Source organism: Mixophyes fleayi, chromosome 4 (assembly GCF_038048845.1).
Source record: "Mixophyes fleayi isolate aMixFle1 chromosome 4, aMixFle1.hap1, whole genome shotgun sequence".
Taxonomy (NCBI): Eukaryota; Metazoa; Chordata; class Amphibia; order Anura; family Limnodynastidae; genus Mixophyes; species Mixophyes fleayi.
In genome coordinates, this window is record NC_134405.1 from 25,997,712 (window position 1) to 26,022,906 (window position 25,195).

The 25,195-nt window shown below is 43.1% G+C and overlaps 2 protein-coding genes and 1 non-coding gene across 5 annotated transcripts; all 3 read left to right on the top strand.

Moving 5' to 3' along the window:
• The first annotated feature begins 5,196 nt into the window (after positions 1–5,196).
• Positions 5,197–5,278, top strand: TRNAL-AAG (transfer RNA leucine (anticodon AAG)). Its single transcript has one exon. It is a non-coding gene; the product is annotated as a tRNA-Leu (tRNA).
• A 169-nt stretch (positions 5,279–5,447) lies between these two features.
• Positions 5,448–9,528, top strand: SNAPC2 (small nuclear RNA activating complex polypeptide 2). 2 transcript variants are annotated; one of them, XM_075206477.1, is made up of 6 exons: positions 5,448–5,537; positions 6,404–6,603; positions 7,270–7,389; positions 7,476–7,544; positions 7,644–7,917; positions 9,028–9,528. In XM_075206477.1, exons 2-6 carry the CDS (start codon positions 6,415–6,417, stop codon positions 9,285–9,287), a joined length of 912 nt encoding a protein of 303 aa, XP_075062578.1. In that variant the 5' UTR covers positions 5,448–5,537; positions 6,404–6,414; the 3' UTR covers positions 9,288–9,528. The 2 variants fall into 2 exon arrangements, with proteins under 2 accessions (XP_075062578.1, XP_075062579.1); XM_075206478.1 differs by lacking the exon at positions 5,448–5,537 and adding an exon at positions 5,670–5,909.
• Positions 9,529–14,240: 4,712 nt separating this feature from the next.
• Positions 14,241–24,646, top strand: LOC142151135 (uncharacterized). 2 transcript variants are annotated; one of them, XM_075206479.1, is made up of 6 exons: positions 14,241–14,363; positions 16,862–17,072; positions 19,376–19,514; positions 21,076–21,212; positions 21,549–21,601; positions 23,647–24,646. In XM_075206479.1, the coding sequence occupies exons 2-6, from the start codon at positions 16,876–16,878 to the stop codon at positions 24,618–24,620; spliced, it is 1,500 nt and encodes a 499-aa protein (XP_075062580.1). In that variant the 5' UTR covers positions 14,241–14,363; positions 16,862–16,875; the 3' UTR covers positions 24,621–24,646. The 2 variants fall into 2 exon arrangements, with proteins under 2 accessions (XP_075062580.1, XP_075062581.1); XM_075206480.1 differs by lacking the exon at positions 14,241–14,363 and adding an exon at positions 15,844–15,902.
• The last annotated feature ends 549 nt before the right edge of the window (positions 24,647–25,195 follow it).

Below are 25,195 nucleotides of genomic sequence, written 5' to 3' on the forward strand. Positions count from 1 at the left end.
GTGTAGTTCCTCTAACCTTGAACTTCTTGGCTGAAAATGTACCATAGGTGGCGATGGTCCTTAGACCGCCCCCTCCCGCCACAAAGCCAGTGACAAAAAATAGCTATAAAATTAAAAGCACTAGGCCATCCGCTCTCCTCCTCTGAAAACACCTATGAGTTGTCATGTGCACCGGTGCCAGGTTTGCTGTGATATCATAGTGATAAATCTAAACTTCCTGAGATTCAGGAGGGACAAACATCCCGAGTATAGGGACGGCAGCAGACTCCCCTCAAATCAGGACTATCCCATCTAAATTGGGACAATTGGGAGATTATTGGGTTACTGATCCAGGGGGCACATAGCATCCCAGGCTTTCTTACTGCCGGCCTTCAGGCCAGAGGACCTTGGTAGACTGTTCATAACGTAATTAAAGTTAGACAAGCAAAGCAACAACCACCAACTGTCCATAATTTCCAGGATATGAAGATCTGTCTGGAAATGTTCATATGTTATATTTTGGGAAACTGAAAAACTACCCAGTAAAACTCGTCTCATTCTGTGTACTGGTCGCAATGTCTATTTTTATTCTGTGGGTACCGTTTAGGTAGAGATGAATTAAAACAAATTCCCTCAGACAGTATTTAAGGCTGCTCCCCATCTTCACCTACGTTTTTTCCTGTCTCTAGCAATCCATAGGTCATGTAGGCTAGTCAATCCCCATTTGAAGGATCCCTGCTCTTTGGTGTCAAATTGGACAGAATAATAGGGAAGTTTCCTGGAGACAAACCTAACTGCTTGCTACAAGATAGAAGGTCCAAGTGCCATGAGTTTTCCAGCCTTCATCATCACTTCAGGGAGGTGAGAAGTTAAAAGCTCGGAAGACAATAGTGTTTTTGAGCATTCAGACTTAAAGGAGGAAGGACAAATCAGAGGATTCCACAATGACTATTGCCAGGATTAGAACTTCTTTCTCCAATCCAGGACACCGTCAACCCAAGAAGAGTTGGTGGTCTTGCAAGACAGTCTTTAAGTGGTTGTAACACCAGACAATCAAGGTTCTTTAAGAAGTACAAACTGTACCCTGTATAAATAATCATAGGACTAATGTCGGGTCCTCCTTCTGCCCGGCTTCTATTAATGTAATAATGGCAGAAGTGTGCGCTTATAATGGGGCTCTATGGTCATTTGGTCATTTGGAGCTAAATGAAGATATTAAGAGGTTATATGGTAGCATTATGTGGTTATAAGGAGGCACCACAAGATTTCCGCAGTGCCCTACATAATACGAACAGTAAACCATACAGGGTAAAACAGTACAGAACAATAAACAAATGATACTAAGACTCCAAGAGCTCCAAGCATAGGTGGTACAGTGACGTTGGAGCAGAAGAATAGGTATAGAGACAGGAGGGAAGAGGGCCCTGCTCGCTTACATCCTAAAGGGACGACAAAGAGACAGCTGGCACAAAGGGAGTAAGAAGAGGGGAACAAGCTCAGGAGTAGCGAGTAAAGGGACGAGAAGAGAGAGGCGATAAGAGCGAGCATGGAGAGAGGGTTAAGTGGAAGGCTGGTAGGCTTTGAGGAACAGATGAGTTTTAAGTGTCCGTTTCAAGGTGCACAGATTAGAAGACAGTCGGATAGAGTGTGGGAGGTCCTTCCAGTGGTGGAGAGCAGCACTGGACAAGTCTTGGATTCTGGAGTAGGATGAGGTGATCAGAGTGGAGGAGAGGTGACGGTCATTGGCCGAGCATAGGGACCAGGCGGGAGTGTGAATGGAGAGGAGGTTGGAGATATATGGGGCACTGGAGTGGGAGAGGGCCTTGTAGGTGAGGGTGAAGAGTTTAAAAAGGATACGGTAGGGTAAAGAGAGTCGGTGTAAGTCAAGGCAGAGTGGAGAGGCAGAAGAAGAGCAATGAGAAAGGAAAATAAGTCTTGCAGCCCCATTGAGTATAGAACGAAGAGGGGCGAGATGGGAGAGGGGGAGGCCTGTGAGGAGAAGGTTACAGTAGTCAAGTCGGGAAATGATGAGTGCGTGGACAATGGTTTTGGTGGCATCCTGAGATAGGAAAATCCGAATGCAGCTATAGCGGTTACTGTTCACAGGACTATGAAAGATTCTTCTCGGTCTGAGCTATATATCCTGTACTCAGGCAAATTTAAATACATTGGCAAATTTGTAATACTCAATATTGCCTAATAGCCTCGGCATTCAACCCCAATGAGCCCCTGGGCCAACTTTATTCAAGTAGGAAACAAACTGTTGCATGTTTTTATATAGGGCGTTGGGCATGCTCCCTCCCGCCTTCTGAGATGGTATGTGGTTGGTGAAACCCTTTCTTAACCTCCCTAATCCTCTTTCTTTACATGATGATTTTACAGTATTTTCACATTCATCCTGTAACATTTGTCTCAGGAGGCGAGCCCTGTGGTGATGGATACACGTGTTAGCCTGGTCTTGCGCTGGCCAAACAGATGCGCGGAGTCTAACGGGTCCCCCGGTCTTCACCAAGAACCACCGCAAGGCAGGATTATTATTATTATTATTATCATTTATTTGTTGGGCGCCACAGAGTTTTCGCAGCGCCTTACATAGTACGAACAGTAGACCATACAGGGTAAAACATCACAGAACAATAAACACTAAGTTACAATGCTTCAGAAACTCCGGTCAGACATATGGAGTTACGGTGACGCAGAAGAGTCGGTATGGAGACAGGAGGGGAGAGGGGCCCTGCTCATGAGAGCTTACATCCTAAGGGAGGGTGGACAAAACAGGCACGAAGAGAGGCAGTGATGCAAGGGAGAAAGAGGGACCAGGGGAGAGGGGGGAGAACTGCAGAGTAGATGAGGGGTTAAGTGAATGGTTGGTAGGCTTTCAGGAACAGGTGAGTTTTGAGTGCCCGTTTGAAGGAGCACAGATTGGCAGCGAGATGGATGGAGCGAGGGAGGTCATTCCAGTGCAGGGGGGCAGCTCGGGAGAAGTCTTGGACTCGGGAGTGGGAAGAGGTAATAAGAGTGGAGAAAAGGCGACGGCCATTTGCCGAGCGCAGGGAGAGGGCAGGAGTGTGAATGGTAAGGAGGTTAGAGATGTAGGGGGCAGTAGACTGGGAGAGAGCTTTGTAAGTGGTTGTAAGAAGTTTAAAGAGGATTCTGTAGGGGAAAGGGAGCCAGTGTAAGGCCTGGTAGAGAAGGGAGGCAGAGGAGGAGCGGCGTGAGAGAAAGATGAGTCTAGCAGCTGCATTAAGTACAGATCGGAGCAGGGGGAGCTGGGAGAGAGGGAGGCCAGTGAGGAGGAGGTTGCAGTAGTCCAGGCGGGAGATGATGAGTGCAGGGATGATTGTTTTGGTGGCGTATTGTGAGAGGAAGGGTCGGATGCGGGCGATGTTGCGCAGTTGGAAGCGACAGGCTTGAGCAAGGGATTGGACGTGGGGGGGCAAAAAAAAGAGAGGAGTCAAGGGTGACACCCAGGCAACAGAGTTGGGTGACAGATGAGATGGTAGGGTTGTTAACAACGATAGAGAGGTTGTGGTGGGAGGGGAGTCTGGAGGGAGGAAAGACAATGAGTTCCGTTTTAGAGATGTTAATTTTGAGAAAGCGTGAGGACATCCAGGAGGAGATGGCTGAGAGGCAGTCAGATACACGAGAGAGGAGGGTGGAAGAGAGATCAGGAGAAGAGATGTAGAGTTGAATGTCGTCAGCATAAAGGTGATATTGAAGACCAAAGGAGGAGATGAGCGCACCGAGGGAGGAAGTGTAGAGCGAAAAGAGAAGGGGACCAAGGACAGAGCCCTGGGGGGACTCCTACTTGGAGGGGGAGGGGGCGGGATGGACTTTTGCAGCCAGGAATCCACAGGTTGCAGCCCTATGCTCAGCCACTAGGCGTAACACAGCGGAGATGGAGGATGGGTTATCCAGAAGCAGGTCAGCAAGCCGAGGACTGGTACACTGACGGTAGCGAGTTACAAAATTAGTATACAGAAGGGAAATCCAATAACAAGCCGGGAACTGGTACCCAGGCAATCCTGCAGTACAAAATCATAATCCAAGAGAGAGAGAGTGGCCAAAAACAAGGACTGGTACATGAGAGGTTAACAGAGATATAATCCAAGGCAGAGGCACAGGAAAACTCAGCTTCTGCAGCATAACAGGGAGACAGACTGGTGCGGAAACCTACATAGACACTAAGGGGTTTATTTGCATGTAGTGGTGAATGTGTGAGAGTTGCATGTAGTGGTGAATGTAGTGTACACAAAATGTCTAGCAAACATCTGGGGGTATATTTACTAAACTGTGGGTTTGAAAAAGTGGAGATGTTGCCTATAGCAACCAATCAGATTCTAGCTGTCATTTTGTAGAATGTACTAAATCATCATCACCATTTATATAGTGCCACTGATTCTGCAGCGCTTTACAGAGAACTCACACACATCAGTCCCTACCCCATTGGAGTTTATAGTCTAAATTCCCTTACACACACACAGACTAGGGTAAATTTTTGATAGCAGCCAATCAACCTACTAGTATGTTTTTTTTGAGTGTGGGAGGAAACCAGAGCACCCAGAGGAAACCCACACAAACATGGGAAGAACATACAAACTCCACACTGATAAGGTCATGGACAGGAATTGAACTCATGACCCCAGTGCTGTGAAGCAAAAGTGCTAACCACTTAGCAACCGTGCTGCCCACAATAAATAAATGATAACTAGAATTTGATTGGTTGCTATAGGCAACATCTCCACTTTTTCAAACCCGCAGTTTAGTAATTATACCCCCAGATGTTTGCTAGACGTTTTGTGTACACTGCATTCACCACTACATGCAACTCTCACTCATAAAGACCTAGATAGATACATTAAATTGAACATGTATTAAATATCACACAGACATCTCAAGGGCTTTTGATTTTTTAAGCATACTTGCCAACTCTCCCGAAATATCTGGGAGACTCCCGCATTTTGCGAGAGTGGGTAGGGCCTCGATGACAAAATGCGATGTGAATCGCGTCAACATGACCCTGCCCCTGGAGCGGACCATCCTATGACGGGATATTTACAAGATCATTCCGTGATATCACCTTTTATCACTCTTAATGCTATATTTTGTTTCCTCTAGAAGGGATCTTAATTAGAGATATAAATCTACATTATACAAAAAAAAATGACTAATTTAAACAGCAACCATATACTATTATTATACAGCATTGAGCTAACAGGTAGCGTGGCCGAGCGGTCTAAGGCGCTGGATTAAGGCTCCAGTCTCTTCGGGGGCGTGGGTTCGAATCCCACCGCTGCCAGAATCCTTTTATTATTATTGAAAAAAACCCAAAAACGCTTCTGCCTGTGCTCTCCATCATCTTTATGAATACTCTGTACTCTTTTCTCACAATTAGGCATTACAAAAAAATCGACTCAAAACAACGCTATCCAGCCCCACACTTCCGCCCTCACTGCCTGAGACACCTCTGCCCTTATGTGACGTCACCGCACGCAGCGCACGCAGGTCCGGCCACTTGTCAGTTCGACGTTTCTTGCGAGAGAGCAGCTCTGAACCAGGTACTGTGCACGTGTAGTCTCTGCTGGGTGTACAGCAGGTGTGTGCTGGGGGCTGTGTGTGCAGGTCATGGCTGTAATGCATGTGTGTGTGTGCAGGTCATGGCTGTAATGCATGTGCAGTTCATGGCTGTAATGCATGTGTGTGTGTGCAGGTCATGGCTGTAATGCATGTGTGTGTGTGCAGGTCATGGCTGTAATGCATGTGTGTGTGCAGGTCATGGCTGTACTGGCTGTGTGCGTGCAGGTCATGGCTGTACTGGCTGTGTGCTATGGGGTCTTTCCCTACATAGCAGACTAATTCTATTTGTCTCCATCTCTTGTGACACTACAAGTATCAGCACGACACACAGCAGCTGGTCTGGAGGGCCACAGGTAGCCTAAGCCTGCTGTATATTTTATTATATATTTACAATACTGTAGGTTGACATTTTTTGATGCATGTTCTAGAGACAGTATTGCAGAACTATCTATAGAGCCGAACATAATGTGTTTTATATGTCTCCACAATGAAGGGCTGTATAATATTTGCACTTGCGGGTTTGAAGTTTTGCGTTGTGGTGACTTTTTATTGCATGCTGCCTGCTCCATATACTTGAGTTCACCCGAGTGAGCCCATGGGCGTCAAGGGAGTGTCCTCTATGTTGCCCCTGCTCCACCCTGACCACAATCCCTGACGTTTAGCGCCACGCCAGTGGGTAGTCGGCCTTACTAATGTGCACAATCGGCTTTACTAACATTTGCAAAGGAAGGAAAAAAGGCGCATATCCAATTGTTAATTCATGGTTTGTAGCATACAAAAGCTTTTGTCACAATTTATTGAAAATGTTACTCTATGCTTATAAAATGCCCCCTGATATATTATGCAGGGACCAGGACCATGAAGCCCCCTGTGCGTAGGCGCTCTGCTCCCGTGCGATACGAGATCCAAGACAAGACCCCAGCGCGCCCGGCCCCCCTTCGCCTTGCTTGGACATCCAGGGAAAAGATGGAGCTCCTGAGGGGCCTCAAGTCCCAGGTCGACAGAAAAGTCCCAGAGCCGCCGGTCAAGGGGCGGAGTCAGTCAGAGGTAAGCGACCAATGTGGCACCTCCACTTTCTAACCCTTTGTTTCTATAAAACTTGCAGTGTGTAGTACAATATTTAAAGCCAGCTCCACTTTCTACTCTCTGGTAGAGTGTAAATAGCACTTACCTGTGCTGAAGTTCCAGCTACCTCCAGTGGGGCGGCTGTAGTGAGTCCTCAGTCTATGGTCAGCCCCCCGCTTGCCACGTGAGTAGTGCGAATACATTTTCACGCTACTCCGATTGCGACATCAAGATGAGGCGGCCAGCGTACCTGCAGCGCTATATAATTGCTGTGGGACAAGTGCTTTTCTACAGCGATAGGTGACTTGTTATATACTTTATAATTTACAGTAGGGTGGACCATAATTCCTTATAATACACAAGATTTGAACACTGAAGTGATGACGTTGGATGTCTGCAATTATAAGACGTCAGAATGCTCTGTTTATTGTAAAGCGCTACGGAATATGTTGCCGCTATATAAATAAATGATGATGATGATGTTTATACAGATATTATTTACAGGAGATTATACATATATTATTACTTGATAAGAAATTATATGGTGATAGTGAGTTATATAGTGATGTTACCCAAAGAGGAGATTACTCATTGACGTTTTGGGTTGTTGTAGACTTTTCCCTGCTATATGTTTGTGGTATATTCCAGGTCTCCTCTTACATTGATTGGCTGCGTGGTCGAGCAGCTCGAGACGCTATACAGACGGAGTACAAGAAATGGTTCCAGGAGGAAAAAGATCAGGACTATCAGAGTCCAGCACCCATTGAGGTAAATGTTTAGGCGGTTTCCGACCACCCGAAAAATGTTTCATCCCCTGATACTCAATCTGCTTTTTTTTTTCTAATTAATAAAAGCTTTGGACAGACTTGGCCTGCAGGATGTGTAACCCAACAGAGGAAGCCATAACTTCCGCTTTCTCGCAGGTAATAAAAGCCCCCTCTCACAGATATCCCTCTCTTTGTACTGGTTTCCACTCGTGTACACGGGAACCGTCCTTATTTCTACCACATTCTCCGTTCTAGATGCTGACGATAGCAGCCACAGAACCCGTGAATCTCATTCACTCAATCCCCAACAAAGACCCTCGGGGGAAGGCTCCACAGGCTTCTGCTTCAACTGATAAAAACTTGCAGAAGAAAGGACCTGCGGAGGAGGAGTCTGGTTCCTCAGGGGAGGAGCCAACTGCATCTGTGGCTAAGGCTGACGATGGATGGCAGAATTTGGACTTTGAGAAGATTTACAAATATCTGTCGAAAGCTGCCAAAGGGGAGGCGCTACCAAAGCTGTCTGAGTGTGGTACGTATTCGGAGAGAAAAGGAAGGGGTAAGAAATAAAACACATTTATGGTGATGTCTGGAAGTCACAATGGGCGCATTGAGAGTACAAATAGGTTATTACTGGCCTAAGAAAGGGCATATTGATAAACACACACTTATGGAAATAGTGTTTTGAGAGCATGAGTCAAATGTCAGTGAGAGGAGAATTAAAAGGGCATTTAAAATGTAATGCACAAAAAAATAATCAAAAGTACAATATGCTATATCTTAAAAAAAAAAAGAGCTTCAGGACTTGATTGTCCCATCTTCACCTGAACTTAAGCTAGGTACACACTTCAGAAATTTCAACCAACTTTTTATGCCGAACGATTTTACATGCGATTGATGTTCCGATCGCTCGGTCCATGGACTGCATACGCACTAGCCATATTTAGGATGATAAAGGGAAGAGCGGACGTCCCTTTAGCGACTTTTTACAGCCATGTTGTCGTGAGCAATGTAATTTCGTACTCACTGTTGTGGATCGATCGGAAACTTATCACACCACACAACGGAAACGAGATTGGAACGAAAATATTAAACGGTACGACCAACCAAATGAGGCGACAATCGTCCATTTGGGCAGACTTTCGACCATCGTGTCACTGCACACACTGGCCCGACTTTTGAATGAGCGGTCGTATGTCGGCTGATTGAGCCGATTATTGGACGAAAACCGTGTAGTGTGTACCCAGCTTTACTAACTTGAACACAGTCCAATCAGAGATTATCTCTGGCTTATCTCCACAATCTCCTATCTTATCTTGCAGCTGTCAAAATAGATTTTTCTGACTCAGTCCTCCGTTAGTGGGCAGGGCTACAGAAACAATATGAAGCTATTAGGAGGAGGAGGGGGAGAAACAGCAGGAGCAATTTACTGTTCCTCAGAGAGGTCTATTAGGTCCTAAATAGTTGTTCAACAGTACTGAATTAAGCATCTGTTCCAGTTTTCTTTCTAAGGGAAAAACAACAGTAGGTTAAGTGTTTATGGGTTGTCTATTCATTTTTTAAATTGTATTTTGACAAATGGGCTTAGTATACTTCTGACTGGTAAGAGTGATCTCAGTTTTGTTCTCTTGTCTCTTTCTAGAATCTGCAGTAATTCTACGGCTGCTTCATTGTATACCGGACCAATTTCAGAACCTGGACATTCCGCTAATAGACCGGAGTCTGCGTAAGACTTATGCTTTCCTGAACTCGCAACCGGAATCTGAGCAGTCGGCCTCAGGGGAGACACAGCCCGATCCACAGACAACCAGCTTGAAGGACTTGGGCTTCTGTCCCTTAAATCCTTTCCTTCTGCCTCTGGGGCTGCTGAAACAGAAGGAGGAACATCTGACGCCTCATTGAAGCACCTTATGTCTTCCTCATGCTTGGCTCTCCAGTGCCCTCTCTCCCCCTTGCTGGGATTTTTAGTTTCACAAAAGCCGACGAGCCACAACTTGCTTTTCATTATTCCTGCACACTATAGTTTTATTTATAAAATGCCATCTACTTAGGTGCAGAGAAACTGGATTATCAATTACAGCAAGGTCATTTTTTTTTGTCCTGTGGATGATACAATGAAAAATTACTTATTTTCACAACAAAATTTGTTTTTGATTGTTCTTGTTTAGTACGTAACCCGTTCTGAGAGATACTGTACTCTAAGGTACTTTGTCCACTAGGTGGCGCTGGTCTATTGCCATGTTTGTGGATAGTACGTTTATTTTACTACAAGGGGTAAATGTATTAAACTGTAGATTTTGCAAGTCGCCGATATTCTGCGACTTTGCAGGGGAAATTTAAAATGGGAATGTCTTTAAAGGCAAAACTTTATGAGAAAATAACTTCCAGTTTGTGTCACCCATGTGTATTCACATGGGTGGCACAAATATAATGGCATGCCAGAGTATGTGTTATAGATAGAGCAGGATGGCTGAAAATGAGACCATATAATTTAAAAGTTGCAAGACACATTGGTACAGTTTATTTATAGAAAGTTCTGTATATCAACACAAAACATTTAAAGGCCCGCAAGGCCATTCACTAATATACACACAAACTGTTTCAGAATTGAAGCTATAGGAGATATACTCTATATGTGATTTTGAAAGAATGTTTTTTCATCTATGCGTAGCAGACTTCCTGTCTGTAAAGAGTACCTGATGCTTACACACAGTTTAATCAGCCATATTTTGGTCTTAGCCAAGTTCTTTAGAATCCAGTGACGTCACTCAGGTACTAGATGACGGGAATTAATGACAATTATTTACCAGCATTGTTTGAAAGTGCAAATTTACTCTAAAATCATAGCAATCAACATTTGCTTTCACTGTGTCACTTGCTGTAGCCAGATACAATCTGATTCATGATTGGTTGCTGTGGTTCTTATGCACACTTTAAGCAGTAGTTCATACATGATCCGATACCTGATTGTTCACGTTTAGACACAATCAAGCTACTCAGCGATCAGCCTGGATAAAATGGAGTTGTGGTAAGTTGGTCTGATCATCCAACCTGATGTAACATCCTTCCCAATCGGCATCTGATAGATTGATGAGCAGATGTGTATTGGCTCTGCCCTGAATTTATCACCCCATAACGCAGCCTGTCCATTCACTAGGAACCAGTGACATCACTGAGAATGTAGCCTATCCATTCACTAGGAAACAGTGACATCACTGAACATGCAGCCTATCCACTCACTAGGAACCAGTGACATCACTGAGAATGCAGCCTATCCGTTCACTAGGAACCCGTGAAAAATGGCTGCCTCCATTGTCTGTAACTGACAGGCCAACTTAACGTATAATTGAATCAGTTCCATATCATCCTATTATTTTTAATCAAATTAAACAATCATACAATACTTGAAAGTTATCAAGTAATGTATGATCACTGATGCTGTGCATGGCAGAGCAGTGGTGAATAAGAAATGAAGATGTTTGGAGGGGAGGAGAGAACAGGGCAGCCTAGCTCTTTAAAACCGCTAGGTATGCCCCCATCTTGGTGTGGCCACGCCCCATCTTACAGAAACCACACCCCCATATTTATGTGCCCATGCCCCCATCCTGATGCATCCTATCCAAATGTTGAGAGGTACGTCACAGTCATCTTTAAAAGTATAAAATTGGATACGTAATTCTTGAACAAGGGAGATCAATTCACACAGAAAAAGCAATGTACACATAGGATAATTAAATTAGAGAAAAATTCCTGTTTTGTTTCTTTATTAATCCATTAATCCGCAAGAATTATGTAGTTATGGAATTGCCTGGCAATGGGTGTGTGATGTTTTTTTTATCTGAAGCCCAATTCGCTTTAAAGGAGGCCTCCACCTTCAGACGACTTCAGTTCGTTCACTTGACAAACTTTTGCTAAATGGATCATTTTATCTGTGACTTTTTTCTGTGTTAAAAGAACAAATGTCCATTTTGTGGCCCTGAGGTAAGACACAGCATGAATATCACATATTTAACGTGCTTTCTTAAAGCCTGGTAAATATGCTTTAACAATATTAGTAAAAACATAATGTCAGCAAATGGACCTTGTGGCTGGATCACTTATAGATAACTTATTGTATACATTTAATTAGTAGCGCAGTGCGCCAATGTATATCATCGCAAATTTACTGATTTCTGTATTGGAAATGTATTGATTTCTTAGGCTGTATGCCGTGTAGGAGGAAATTTGTTTTTGTAAATTCTGAAGGCAAATAATACCATGTTAATCTGATGCTAATTAGGCCTTTTCATTTGTGAGTGACCAAGACCTCTTTGAGCCTGAATGTGTTAAATCCATAATTAGAGAATATATTACATCCTGATGGTAAATATTGAATGTAATATCTCAGGCTTTGTGGTGCCAGCTAGGATCAGGGGGCTGGTTTACCCCCTGCCAACATGTGTGTCAGAATCAGTATATAATGAGCTCTGACTGACCATGTAATGGAGATCACTAGTACCTCAAACTAGTGTGTAACTGTCCTTATTTGCATAGGCAAACCGAGAGGGGTTTCCAGGCACTAGGAAACTCCCCTCCAAGCCTGGGGTACTGTATAATTGAGGTGGATGGACCCTGCCCTCGCTTGACACAGCTCTGCTCGAAAAAAGAGAGCTGCGTGCACCTAACAGTAGTGCACGCAGCATTGCCCATGTATATTATGGGAATAGGAAGAATTGGAGAGCAGCCAAGCACTCTCTAAAATTATAGCCGCGCCCCCATGCATGCTGGTCACGCCCACTCGCAGCGTGGTGTGGAAACTACCCTCTGCAAATCCTGTGTTTGCCCCTGATTAGGACTTCTTGAACCAATACACATCACTGCTTAAGGATCCTGCTTTGACACCTACTTACCTGCTGTGATTCCTGCAGATTAGACCACTCTAATCCGTGAGGTTGGGACCCAGCATCAAGTACCAACGCGCTCTGCCCAGTACTCTGCAGCTCTGGCCATTGCGAGAGGCCAGAGGAAACCATCCACAGTAACCCTGATCTGAAGGAAGAGGTCAGGGGTACCAGCCCAAGTGCCCAGCAAGGGGGTACACTAGCAGCGAGAGCTACCCAGAAAGAAGTGGTGGTGGAAGCAGCAGAGCCCCTCCTACTGCGTTTAGAGGGGCGCAATTGGGATAAAGAAAGGGGGCGACAGGGTGGCATAGGAGGTCCATCCCGTCACAGACCTGTATACACACTTTCTGACAAGCGTTCATTCGCTTGGTGTTAACGCTCAGTACGTTATAACGGACCTCTGCAGGAACTCTCCTTAAATACATAGTGCATTAAATTGTAAAGAAGCTTTGAGAACGCATTTTACAGACTCCGTTTACGGACCTTAAGGGTAATGAAAATAAACAACTATCTGCCAATATAATTTAATTAAAATAATTTTGACCCACGTTTTCCCTGACAAATTGTAACTTATGTTTCACTTATCTACACACTGAGGTAATGAATGGTGCAGCTATCATAGAACTTAATACGCCTAAAAAAATGAAGGGATCATTTGCAAAAAGTTTTTCACAATTAACTTAATTATGTAACTTCACTTGTTGTTCAACCAAAATAGAATATTAATAGAAGTGAATGTTTAAAAAAAAGATGGAGATCACACAGCGACGCCAACAAGAGTATATGTCACCCCGCACACAGTGGGGACAGCCATTTTGTGATCTGTACCCTAATTCACCCGAATGTAGCCTATTAATTCACTAGAAGCTAGTGACAATAGTGAGGCACGAGGCACCTAGTGGAGGTGCACTGCAGGCTGGGGTCACATATGTGGCATTTTATATTAGGATAACTATCGTGTTCTGCCAAATGATTTCATGGGATTTAGGTGGCCTTGGTTTGTGGGACATAATCCTCCAGTTACCCAGAAAAATACGGGCTAAGTTAAAATGTACCCATCCCGTCCACCGCGTTCCGGCAGCTATTTTGTGTACTGAACCAATATTCATAAGAGTGCAGCCTAAGAATTCACTAGGAACCAGTGCCTCGTGCCTCAGCGATATCACTAGATCCTAGTCAATTTATATGCAGAATATTGGTATAGATCCGTTAATGGTCGCCTCCTGTGTGTGTAGGTGACACTTTTATTGGTGTGTAAATAATACCCTAACTCCAGTTAAGATGAATTAAGATCTGGTAGATGGATAATAAATTGAAAAAGCAGATACTGTGATCACGTAGTGCTGTACAGAGAATATACCCAATTGATGATACTCCTGTTTACGCATGGTATTTTTAAGTAGCTCATTATAAATTATTAAAATGTGTTTTAGGTTTTTTTTTGTGCGTTTAGTTTCACTATACATTTCATTTTTTAAATATTGATATCAGTCTCTGTTGCTCTCTCTTTTTCTATTATGTGTTTATATCTACAAGCAATTCAGTGCCCAGATACTCTTTTATATATTATAGACCAGTTCCTTGCAACTTCATTAAAAAAAAATAAAAAAAAAATAAAAATATATATATATATATATATATATGGGTGGGGGGTAATCACATGGCTGGGAGACCTCCTTAGTTCTATTATACAGACATTACATAAAAAAAATATTATTATTATTTTTAAAATTGTGCATATTTAATAAGAGGGTAAATTCCTAATATTATAGGTACTAGATCTCTTCCAAAATATTTGCTTATCAAATATATTTATGGGTCAATGCTTTAGAAATGTGAAGTATTTGCCAAGATTGAGCAACACACTCCCTGAAAGACAAACAAACATATAAAAGCTGCAGAGTCAGAGCATGCTTTGCAGACTAATCTAAACTACAACTCCCAGAGTGCACTGCGGCCCAGGCAGCTCACTTCCTGATATGTGTGCACCCAGCAGGAGTAATACCACTACTGCTATAATTTCTGCACCCAGTGAGGAGGTCTGAATCCTGGGTGGGGACTGGCAGGAGAAGATGAGGTGACACTACCAGGACTGCCAGTAAGACAGTTACACATTGTACAGTCTATTACTAAACTGTAACTAAGTTACTTTTTATAACCACTCCAACTTTATAACCAACTTGTATTCATTATTAACTTAATACAAAAAAAGCAAAAAGTTTATTTATTGTGCATTATGCCTCTGCCTTTGGGACTACCAGGTCAATCATTTATAGTGGAACTGAACAACAAACATTGACAGCCTTCATTTTTAAACCACATGTGAAGGTGATATTTGGAAGTGTTTAAATTAACTTACAGCAGTTGTCCACCTTCAGATCACTTTAATTCATCGGCTTCTACAAGTTCTCCTGCAACCCCTACATACATTTCTGTTTCTGATCAGTATCCGTCTGTGTGTTTCAGCATTGTTTTTATATCTGCAAGAAGATTTTTAAATTTGTGTTATCCTAATCAGTGACATTGCTGTGATTTGTGCCTAGTTATGTATAGTTATATCCAAAGAACTGCTTTGTGATTTATCCCGGGATGGTGTAAATAAATGAAAGTATAAAAAGTATGGGCAAAAAAAGCGCAGGTGATAGGAAGAAAAAGGAACATAGTTTGTAAAAGTTGCCTGAGGGTAAGTTATATAAAGGGGGAGGGGAGCAGCTTTGCAATCTAAGTCTCACCTGGCTGGAAGCTGTCATGCATAATTAAACTGTACAGTAATTGTTTTTGTAAAAGTGGAATAGTAATAGCAAAAATGACAATTTATACATCCTGACAGGGCTGTCCATTGACTAAAGATGTGCGATGGATTTTCCTAGAAATGTGGCAACATGCAGTGAGCAATGTCTGGTTGATTTTACAGTTTTACCAGTTAAAGTACTCTACAACATATCAAAATATATTTTGGGTTAAAAAGTATACATCTACTGGTGTAAGGCTGCCCCGCAGTTAGTACAGATACATGCATGTTTGTTACTATGCCCCCATGTAGCATCGATCTGTGTCTCGTCTACTGTTGTCTACACGCCATGGAGGCAGTCATTTTGTTAGCTTAACCAATAACTATGCCAAAATGTACAGTATAGTAACAATAGCTATGGTTGGTGTGGGGTGAAGCTGTCAGAGGAGAGGGAGTAATTCAGGACTCACTCTGCAATGGCTGCGGAGCGCTGGATGCACTGCGTTGCCCAGCGAGCGCACACTGCTATACAGCGCTCGCCTACAGCTAACAGGAAGGGTCATAGGGGAACGATAGCCAACTTTCAGCTACATTGAGGGGCAGTGCAGAGCGAGCAGGAGTTGTACAAAACTCTTTATTGAGTGACATTATAAATAGCGTCGAGACATGTTTGTAAAGGGAAAAATGGCAGAAATTCTGATTTATTTAATTAATTACTTTTAGTCCACCTGCACAAGTTTAAAAACATGTCCTGTGAGTGCCAAGTACCAGTATTAACACAATGTGATAGCAGAGCTTGTGTCAATTAGTCACCTGGCAGGTACAGAGGTCAATATCCACTGATTCGCTCTCATTAGCGGACGGAGCCTGTGCGTGCAGTATACAGACTGTGAGTATATCTGCATTGTGAGTATATCTAAACCTGCCTAGATTATGAGAGAATAAGAACATATTATTCACTGACAGTAGTAGGCGCTTGGAACAAACTACCAGCAGGGGTGACTGACCCAGAAACAGTAAAGGATAATATGCTAGAGATTTAAGATAGATTATGTGCCTTCATGTACTCTTTACCTTCCATGATGAAATAATTTAACCATAGTCCTTTGCTTGCATCACTTTTGTGCTGTTTCTCAGGAATTTTCTGAAAGTTAGGGGGGAATTCAAATTCTGGAAATGTGTCCCCTCGATGTTCAACTGCGCACACTGACGGCCAATGCGGTACAGAGATCTCCATTAATTTTACGTATCATCTCTGTGGGTCACAAAGGGAAAATGAGCTGAGATTTTAGTAAAATTTCTGCCGCGATGGGCCTCTGTGGACTGTTAGGGAGATGCATTGAGACACCTCGCTTCTAATTGAATTCCCCCATAAACATATCTGCGTGCACACAGTAGAGGCAGCCATTTATATAAGAAGAATGTTAGTACATACCATTTTCCCTTTGTTTGTTTTCTTCAGGCTGTTATTAATGATTATGATTCTGGACTGTCATGGCAACCACAGTCACAGGGCACATTATGAAGTGAGCAGAGAGGTTTTGGAACGCCCCTCTGAGCTCCGTCTGCACTGTGAAATCCTCTTTCCCCCCTTTCTGCCAGCTGAGTGCTGTCAGCCTGTGTCTGTTGCAAACTGACGGCGTCTCGTAGTTTTTTTTTTTGTTTGACAACCAGAGAGCTTTTGAAAAGGAGATAATGATTTGTTGGAGTAAAATCAGATGCATGCCTAAAAGGCACTTAACTGTACAGAAAAAAAAAATCTTTGTGGTATTGGTGCTGTAATCTGCAGATATAGTGCTATAAATATATATTTTAATACTGATCACATTTACCCTTGTAAATTCGATTTTACGTCATTATTTCAGCGTAAGCAGCCGTTATGGCGTCTAGCAGGTTACGCGTAGCGGTGATCGGGGCCGGAGCAGCTGGAATTTGCAGCGCCCACAATATCCTGTCCCGACCTTTGACCTTTGCGCCTCCTGTGGTGTTTGAGATGACCGGACAAGTTGGGGGCACCTGGGTGTACTCGGACACATCGGACGCCCATATCAGCTCTAGCATGTACAGAGATCTGAGGTAAGATAAGAAGTCATCACCTAATGAGCCGTATCGATCACCCTACGTGGAATAGAGTTTACGTCCATACTCCTTATGGCATCAACATAAGCTACAGGAGTAATTATCTCTCCAAGAGGGCTAGTAGATTAACTCCGCCCACACTCCAAAGAAGTGGTTCTCCGTGATGTGTCTAGGTAGACACTGGTTTCAGAGTCGTATAACGTATGCAGTGCCTGTTCAGTGTGGATTTTAACTACTATTATTAACATTTATTAATATATCACCAGCATACTATGTAGTGCTTTACAATTGGGAAGAAACACAGTAATAAAACAAGGCAGACAGAGAGGTAAGAGGGCCCTGCTCCAAAGCTTACGATCTACAGGGAATTAGAAGTTTCACACATGAGGTTAAATACTGCATATTGCATATTTGTCCAGCCAGATAGCCATGGAAAAATGTACTTGGTGGGTCTAGGTCAGAGCTGGATTCAGGCTCTCGGGGGACCTGGGGCGCTTAAAATAGGAGGCCCCCATGGTCCAGTTTGACTAGACATGGTCCTATTTAGACAAATACACAAGCAAACCTGTGCGCACTACTGTTAGGTGCACTCAGCTCTGCCTCCACAAGCAGTACAGTGTGAAGTGGGACATACCTCCCAACTATCCTTGTAGTCGGACTAAATCCTGACTAAGCGAGACAGTAACCCAAATTCGGTACTGCCCCACCAGATGCAGGACAGTTGACAGACTGTCCTGCTCTCCCCTACCTGTTCTTGTCACTTTCACCACCTGTGGCTGCTGTGTCTTTAGATCAGTTGCTGCTTGTCTGGATCCTGGAATGTTGGGTGACCTATTTGGGAAAAAAACACAAGTACATGTCATTTGAAAAACCCCAACATTAAATTAATAGTATTCACATTTAATAAATACACATATTTCCCTTCCCCCCCAAAACAGCCCCAGGCAATAAATTAATAGCATTTACATTTAATAAAAATAATGACTTCCCACAACCATCCCCAACATTAAATACTTCATATTCACATTTAATCACATTTATAGGCCCAACTATTAAATTAAACAAGCCCACAATCTCACCTCAAATATTTTAAAATTACTTACCATTAAGTAATTAGTTCCCACCCAAACTCCATGAATAGTCCACCTCCATCCGCATTACAGTCACAGTTCCCCACCCCACCCAGGCAATAAATTAATAGCATTTTAATTTTAAAAACTATACCTATTTCCCACAACTATACCTGAGTAAATAATTCATTTTCACATTTAATAAATAGCCCTCGTTCTCCTCAATCTCAGCCCCACATTCCATGAATATCCTCCATAACCACCCTAGGATTACATGAAATCTCATCGCCCCACCTTAAATTAATAGTCCCCACTATTCAGCATGAGAGAGTGCAGAGGGGGCAACGTGAGAAGGGGCATTGTGACTGGATGCAGAGGGGGCAGCGTGAGAGAGGGCAGATGGGGCAGCGTGAGAAGGGGCAGTGTGACTGGATGCAGAGGAGGCAGCGTGAGAGAGGGCAGAGGAGGCAGCGTGAGAGAGGGCAGAGGAGGAAGAGTGAGAGAGGGCAGAAGGGGCAGTGTGAGTGGATGCATAGGGGCAGAGTGTATGGAGATGAAGGAGGGCACAGTGTGAGCTGTCAATTATTCTTTGACAGAAATATAATTAAAAAAAATCTAAAAATATTATTTTTCCTTGGATTTATGTGTATTATTTTTGCAAACAACTAAATAAGTATTTCTGTCCTGACCTAAATGCTTATTACGTTTTTTTGACCCACCTACTTCTAAAACAGGACTGCTCGGTAATTATTTTGGAGGGGTGCCTTGAAAAAGTTACGGAGACTCTAAGGGTGCCGCCAACTGCAAAAGTTTGGGAACCACTAGGTTAGAGTATCCTAGGAGGTTGTTAAGAGAGTGATTCAGGAATTTGTTAATCTTGTGGTTCAAGGGAGGGAATGCCACAGTGGGAGCAGAGAGAGAAGAGTCCAATAACTGGGAATGGGAGCAGGTATTGAGTGTGGGAGAGAGGCGCAGATCTTGTGAAGAGCAGACTGGTAAAGTTGGGAGACATTTTGAGACCAGGGAAAGAGAGATGTAGAACGTTCTATAAGGAAAATTAGTTTTGCCACTGCATTCAAAATAGGGGTAAGAGTCTGGTTTGGGGAAGACCAGCAAGGAGGACATAGCAATAGTCAATACGGGAAATTACGAGTGAATGAATTCGTTTTTTGTGTCGTCTTGTGTGAGATACGCGCCTATTGCATAATATGAATCTGTCTGTACTCGTAGGACGAACCTTCCTAAAGAGATTATGAATTATCCGGATTTTCCCTTCGACCCTTCCCTGCCGTCCTTTCTCCATCACTCAGACGTGTTGAAATACCTGGAGGCCTACACAGACCATTTCTCTGTCCGACCCCACATCCAGGTGAGTCAGTCCGGCCTTGTATAGAGCCTCCACCTTGTGTTTGGAGGGTGCTCACGAAACCCACCACTAATTCGACTCAGAGGAGGAAACGATATCACAGCTGTAGAATATGTAGAGCGCATGGAGTGGGGAACATTCAAGTGAATGTATCTCGATAGTTGAATAAAATAAGCTTGTGGAAGGCAGGACCCTTCAGCTGGTCTATCAAGGACTAATCGCAAGCCATAAACTCTTGATTGCGGCTTGTGATTGGCTCTCCCAGGTTTTTTACTTTTAATAAAGTTTAAACCAATCTGGGACCCACTCTTGTAAGGAGCAGGTGACAGAAATCTTCATGTGGTTGATTGGCAAATGTATTGATAGATGTCTGTGCCATCATTTTCCCCATAAGACCTGGAGCTACCCTGGCATACTAAGTATGTGTGTTCCATGACGCGTCACCCTAATGGAGCCAAATCTCGCTCTAAACACACAGCACAGTGGCCTAGTGGTTAGCACTTGTGCTTCGCAGCACTGGGGTCATGAGTTCGATTCCCGACCATGGCCTTATCTGTGTGGAGTTTGTATGTTCTCCCTGTGTTTGCGTGGATTTCCTCCAGATGCTCCGGTTTCCTCCCACACTCCAAAAAACATACTGGTAGGTTAATTGGCTGCTATCAAAAATTGACCCTAGTCTCTCTCTGTCTGTATGTATATGTCTATGTGTGTGAGTGTGTGTCTATATTGGGGACTGATGTGAATGAGTTCTCTGTACAGCGCTGCGGTATGCGTGGTGCTATATAAATAAATGATGATGATGATGATGTGGAGTTAACTAAAGCCACCTCACGATAAAGTAATCACCGGCTAATGTACCCCAAGTGACCTAAGTCATCTTTTGAATTGTTCTACTTTACTTTATTAGATCTTAGCCTTATGATTGGTCAGCTGATAGGTAGTGATTATTCTTCTGACATTTAGGCTCAGTCCCTGTGTACTTTGGAAATATAATTTATATGTTATAATAAGGATGAGAAGTAGCATTGCTGTGCATATGAGGATCTCTTATATTGCAATACATTTTATAACTTACTATTGTAATGACCGCTTTTAAACGATAATTTGGTATCTATATCCTGTCGGTCTCTGTTTTGAGGGTCTCTGCTCCTGGGAGTATCTTCTGTTTCATTTCTTTATAATTACCTCCTTCACCACACCTCTACATTATACTCTCTTCCTGCGTCGCATATGCAATGAAATATATAGAATACTTTATCTTTATACTTTAACAAATTAATAGTATAACTACAATAAGTTGCCTCTGGTACAGAAGGTTTTCTGGTCTGGATTGGTTTGTAGATATCCTGACACATCTAAGAGGTAGATTTATCAAACCTTCTACAATGGAAAAGTGGAGGTGTTGCCCATGACAACCAATCAGATTCTAGCTGTCATTTCTTAGAATGTAGTAGATAATTGATAACTAGAATGTGGTTGGTTGCTATGGGCAACACCTCCACTTTTACTTTTTAGAAGGTTCGATAAATCTACTGCTAAGTCTCTATTGTTTTATGTCTTGCAGTTTAACAGCCGTGTGGTATCGATCTCTCCTGTGGGGGACGTGGATTGTGGACATGTTTCCTGGGATGTCACTGTCCAATACTGGGGTGACGAACGTCTATTGACACAGAGATTTGATGCTGTAATGGTCTGTGTGGGGTAAGCGTAAAATTTCTCTTCATCCCGGCCTAATGTTCTCCTGCTCCGTCTCACGTTCTCTCCTCAGAGTATCTCAATTATCCCAATTATCCTCAACGAACTGGTTCTTCTCCTTTTCCTTATTTTGTACACCTGTTTGTTTCACCCTTAATATCTGCCATGCTCTTCCTCTTTGTTTCCAGATGTCTTCTTACTTCCTTTGTTTCCAGCATCCTTTACCTTCTGAGATGTCTCCAGTCTCGCCAGTTTTTCTCCAGGCTGTGCCCATTCTCGCTCTTCTGTCCTTTTCTCCATTTCCCTCTAATGATGTCTTATTTTGTGTCCCTGGCTCCACAGACACTACTCCCATGCTTTCATTCCCGACATTGCTGGCATTGAGACGTTTCAAGGTGAGAAATGAATGTTGGTTTTGTCTTGGTTCCAGGTCTCCGGGAGATCCCGAAGGGAAGGTGATATGTGAGGATGGAGGGGGCTGGGGCATGGCGTATCGCATTATTTTGGCCCTGCGACGCAATGACGTGAAAATGTAATTTTGCTTCAGGGGCCAAAATGACGCGTTTCACAGGCTGCGGAATAGATGGCCTGGTCTCCTTGGGTTCCAGGAGACCTACCCGGAATTCAGGAGTCTCCTGGACATTCCGAGAGAGTGGGTAACTATGTCCTAAAGTCACATGACCCTAGTTGTACAAATTCTAATCATATAAATATGTGTCGTATACATAAGATAAACTATTGTCTTTACTTTATTATTAATAGGTGCAAAATTGTCCTTGCAAAATGTAATGGGACACAAATTAATTGAATTAAATACAGAATGATAAATTCAAACATCTTTGGTTTTTTCCCTTTTAAAAAAAAAAATATCACATCTTTGCTGCAGTAGTCCAAATGGAAATATCAAGTAAGTTATGGGAATAGACGTCTGCGACTTCATATGGTAAGCTGCAGTGGTCAATGCGTAAACAGGGGCGGATAGATAGTGTTGTGGATAGTCGTCATTGCGTATCATTGTACCCGCACAAGATACACCTCCTATAACAGGGGCGCACGCAGGATTGTTAGGGGGGGGGGGGTTTCCCCCACCCAAAAAAACAAAACAAAAAACAAACCCGCGATAGAGCTGCTGCACAATCGCTCGCGCATGCGCAGCAGCTCCGTTTCGGCAGGACTGTACTATACAGCAGCTGCGACGCTGTCAAAGAAGCGTCCGTGGTGGTGCTGTATACAGCACCGCCGCGGATGCTTCTTTGACAGCGCAGCGGCTTCTGTATAGTACAGTGCCGCTATGTGGGGCACTTCGTTAGCGGAGGGGAGGGGTTTCTGAAGACCCAGAAACCCCCCCTGCGTGCGCCCCTGTATAAGGCCTATCTATGGATGTGTCCATATCTGATTGTGTCACAATTAGGTGGACATGCACTAACCACACTCAACCTATGAATTTCTGTGCCTGTTCCGCATCTCCAGTCAACGATCTGCAAACAAACCATATATGGACATATATACATATGTATACTTGTTTTTGGTTGGTTACGCATCTCTAAATGGGCCCCTCTGAGCTTATTGTGACCCTAATTAATCCTAAAAGTGCAGTTACCTTATCAAGATTTATTTGTATTTTAAAACGGTTTCAATGTCTCTTATTCTGCATAATAGATTCTACATACAATTAGCATCAATTAATACATCTCTATATGGTAAGTGAGATGATTTGACAGTGGAAAAACTGTGTATAGCACTCTGCAATGAGATCTGAATGAATGAGTAAAAATCCTCCGCTATAAAAATGACAGAAAATATGATTAATTACTGCTAAATATCAATCAATATTCAAATCCTTTGTCTTTGGTGAAAATACTAACATATATATGGAGTCTCCTCACTTCTTAAAATTGATAGAACTGGAAATTTGAACTTGATATCAAGTGTTATTGAAAAATTAATTCACACACTGTATACGCACTATATTTGTATGATTTTATGGCTGCTGATGGACCCCTTCAAATCTGGACAGAAGACCGATCCAGCCGAGTGTCCAATCTGCTGGATATAAAGTGGCAGACATTTTTTGGGCTGAACCTATTTTCAAGAGAATGCAGCCTATCCACTCTTTGGGAACTAGTGATATCACACAGACAGCATGTTCCTCGTGAGTTGATAGGCTCACTCATAAAATTGTCTTCCTTCATTGTTGTAGGCATATGGTGCACCTTAAACAATGGAATAATTATATTGGTAAGAGATACTACAAGTGTTTGATTTATGGAAGATAATTTTCACACACAAATTCAAACATTAATTCATGTATTTTTTTTATTAATAAAGTATGTTTGCCCAAGAGTTTAGAAGGTTGTGGTGGTTAGTATAGACATGGTGAGATATTGCATTACAGGGCATTCACAAGTCAGATATAATTTTGTCTTTGCTACTTTTCCAGGACAAGTTCTACACAGCCATTCTTACCGCTATCCAGAGGTCTTCTCCTCGCGTTCCGTGGTCCTTCTGGGCTCCGGACCCTCTGCGGTGGACATTGCCATGGAGCTTTCTCCACATGCTCAACATGTAACTTTGAGTCACAGAGGTCCTCCAGTACAGTGGTCCTTACCGGAAAATGTCTCCATGGCTCGTCCAGTGGTCAGGGCTTCTCCTGAAACTCTGATTTGTGATGATGGAACAGAGATCGCGGCAGATACTTTGATTTTCTGTACTGGTTACAAGTATAGCTTCCCTTTCTTGTTGCCTGTAGAGGAACAAATGGTTGACCAGAAGAAAGCGGGAAGTGGAGAGATGACAAGAAAAGGACCTTTCATCTCGTCTGATAGTGAAGTGGAACACCGAGAGGAAATGTTGGATTCCGATGGAGGGTTGGAGAACAATGGAGAACAATCACTGTCCAATGAGAACAAGGCAGTTAAGAGAGATCTCTCTAACTTTGGGCTGTTGGAGGATGAAGATATAGTAGGACCTGACATAGGACAGGGTCACCTCCCACCCCTCTACAAACATCTTCTCCATGCCCGATACCCCACCATGTGCTTCATAGGGGCTTGCAAAATTATACTCCCCTTCCCGTTTTGTCACTATCAGGCTCAGTTTTTTCTATCCATGCTGGAGGGGAAATTCCAGTTACCCCTGCCAGAGCAAATGCTCTTCGAATCTCGCGAAGAGTTGAGAAACCACCAAAGTGCTGGTTTACCTCTCAAATACCTTCACCGCCTGGGAATAGACCAGTGGGACTACAACCAGTGGCTAGCGGAGACAGCGGGGTTTGAACCATTGGCCCCTGTGCTCAAAAAGGTGTACAATGCAGCTAAAGACTTTAGGAGTGTAAACCCTCTATTATACCGAGGATACAGCATCAATATCTTAAACAAAGATGAGTTTGAGGTGCATAGGGGCACCCACGTGTAACTGGAGTAAAAGGAATTAAAACATTATCGATGATATCCTTATTACTATAGCTAATAATAGGAGATGCTTTTATGCTCTATGTTTTCTCATAAGAACAGCTCTGTAGTACTTAGTGTGTGTTACTACACTTTAGTGGGGAAAAATGCCAAAATCATGCAACAATGTTTATAATGTACTACAGATTCCGCAGCACCGTACAGAAAGAGTACATCTAGGCAAAGCAAATACATAAAGTAGTAATACATAAACCAGATAATACCAAGGTGCCAATTAGCCTAAAACTACAATACACTTATACAGACAGGAGACAAAAGCTAGAGAGGACCCTGCCCGTCAGAGCTTACATTCTAGAGCTTACTTGGGTCTCAAAAGCCAAAGGCTGTGTGTATTATTAATGGTGGTAAAATACTGAGGCGGAAAGCGTTCTAGGGGGTGTATTCACTAAACTGGGGCTTTGAAAAAGTGGAGATGTTGCCTATAGCAACCAATCAGATTCTAGCTGTCATTTTTAAGAATGAACTAAATAAATGGTAGCTAGACCGCGCAGTTTAGTAAATATGACAAGGACATGGAAG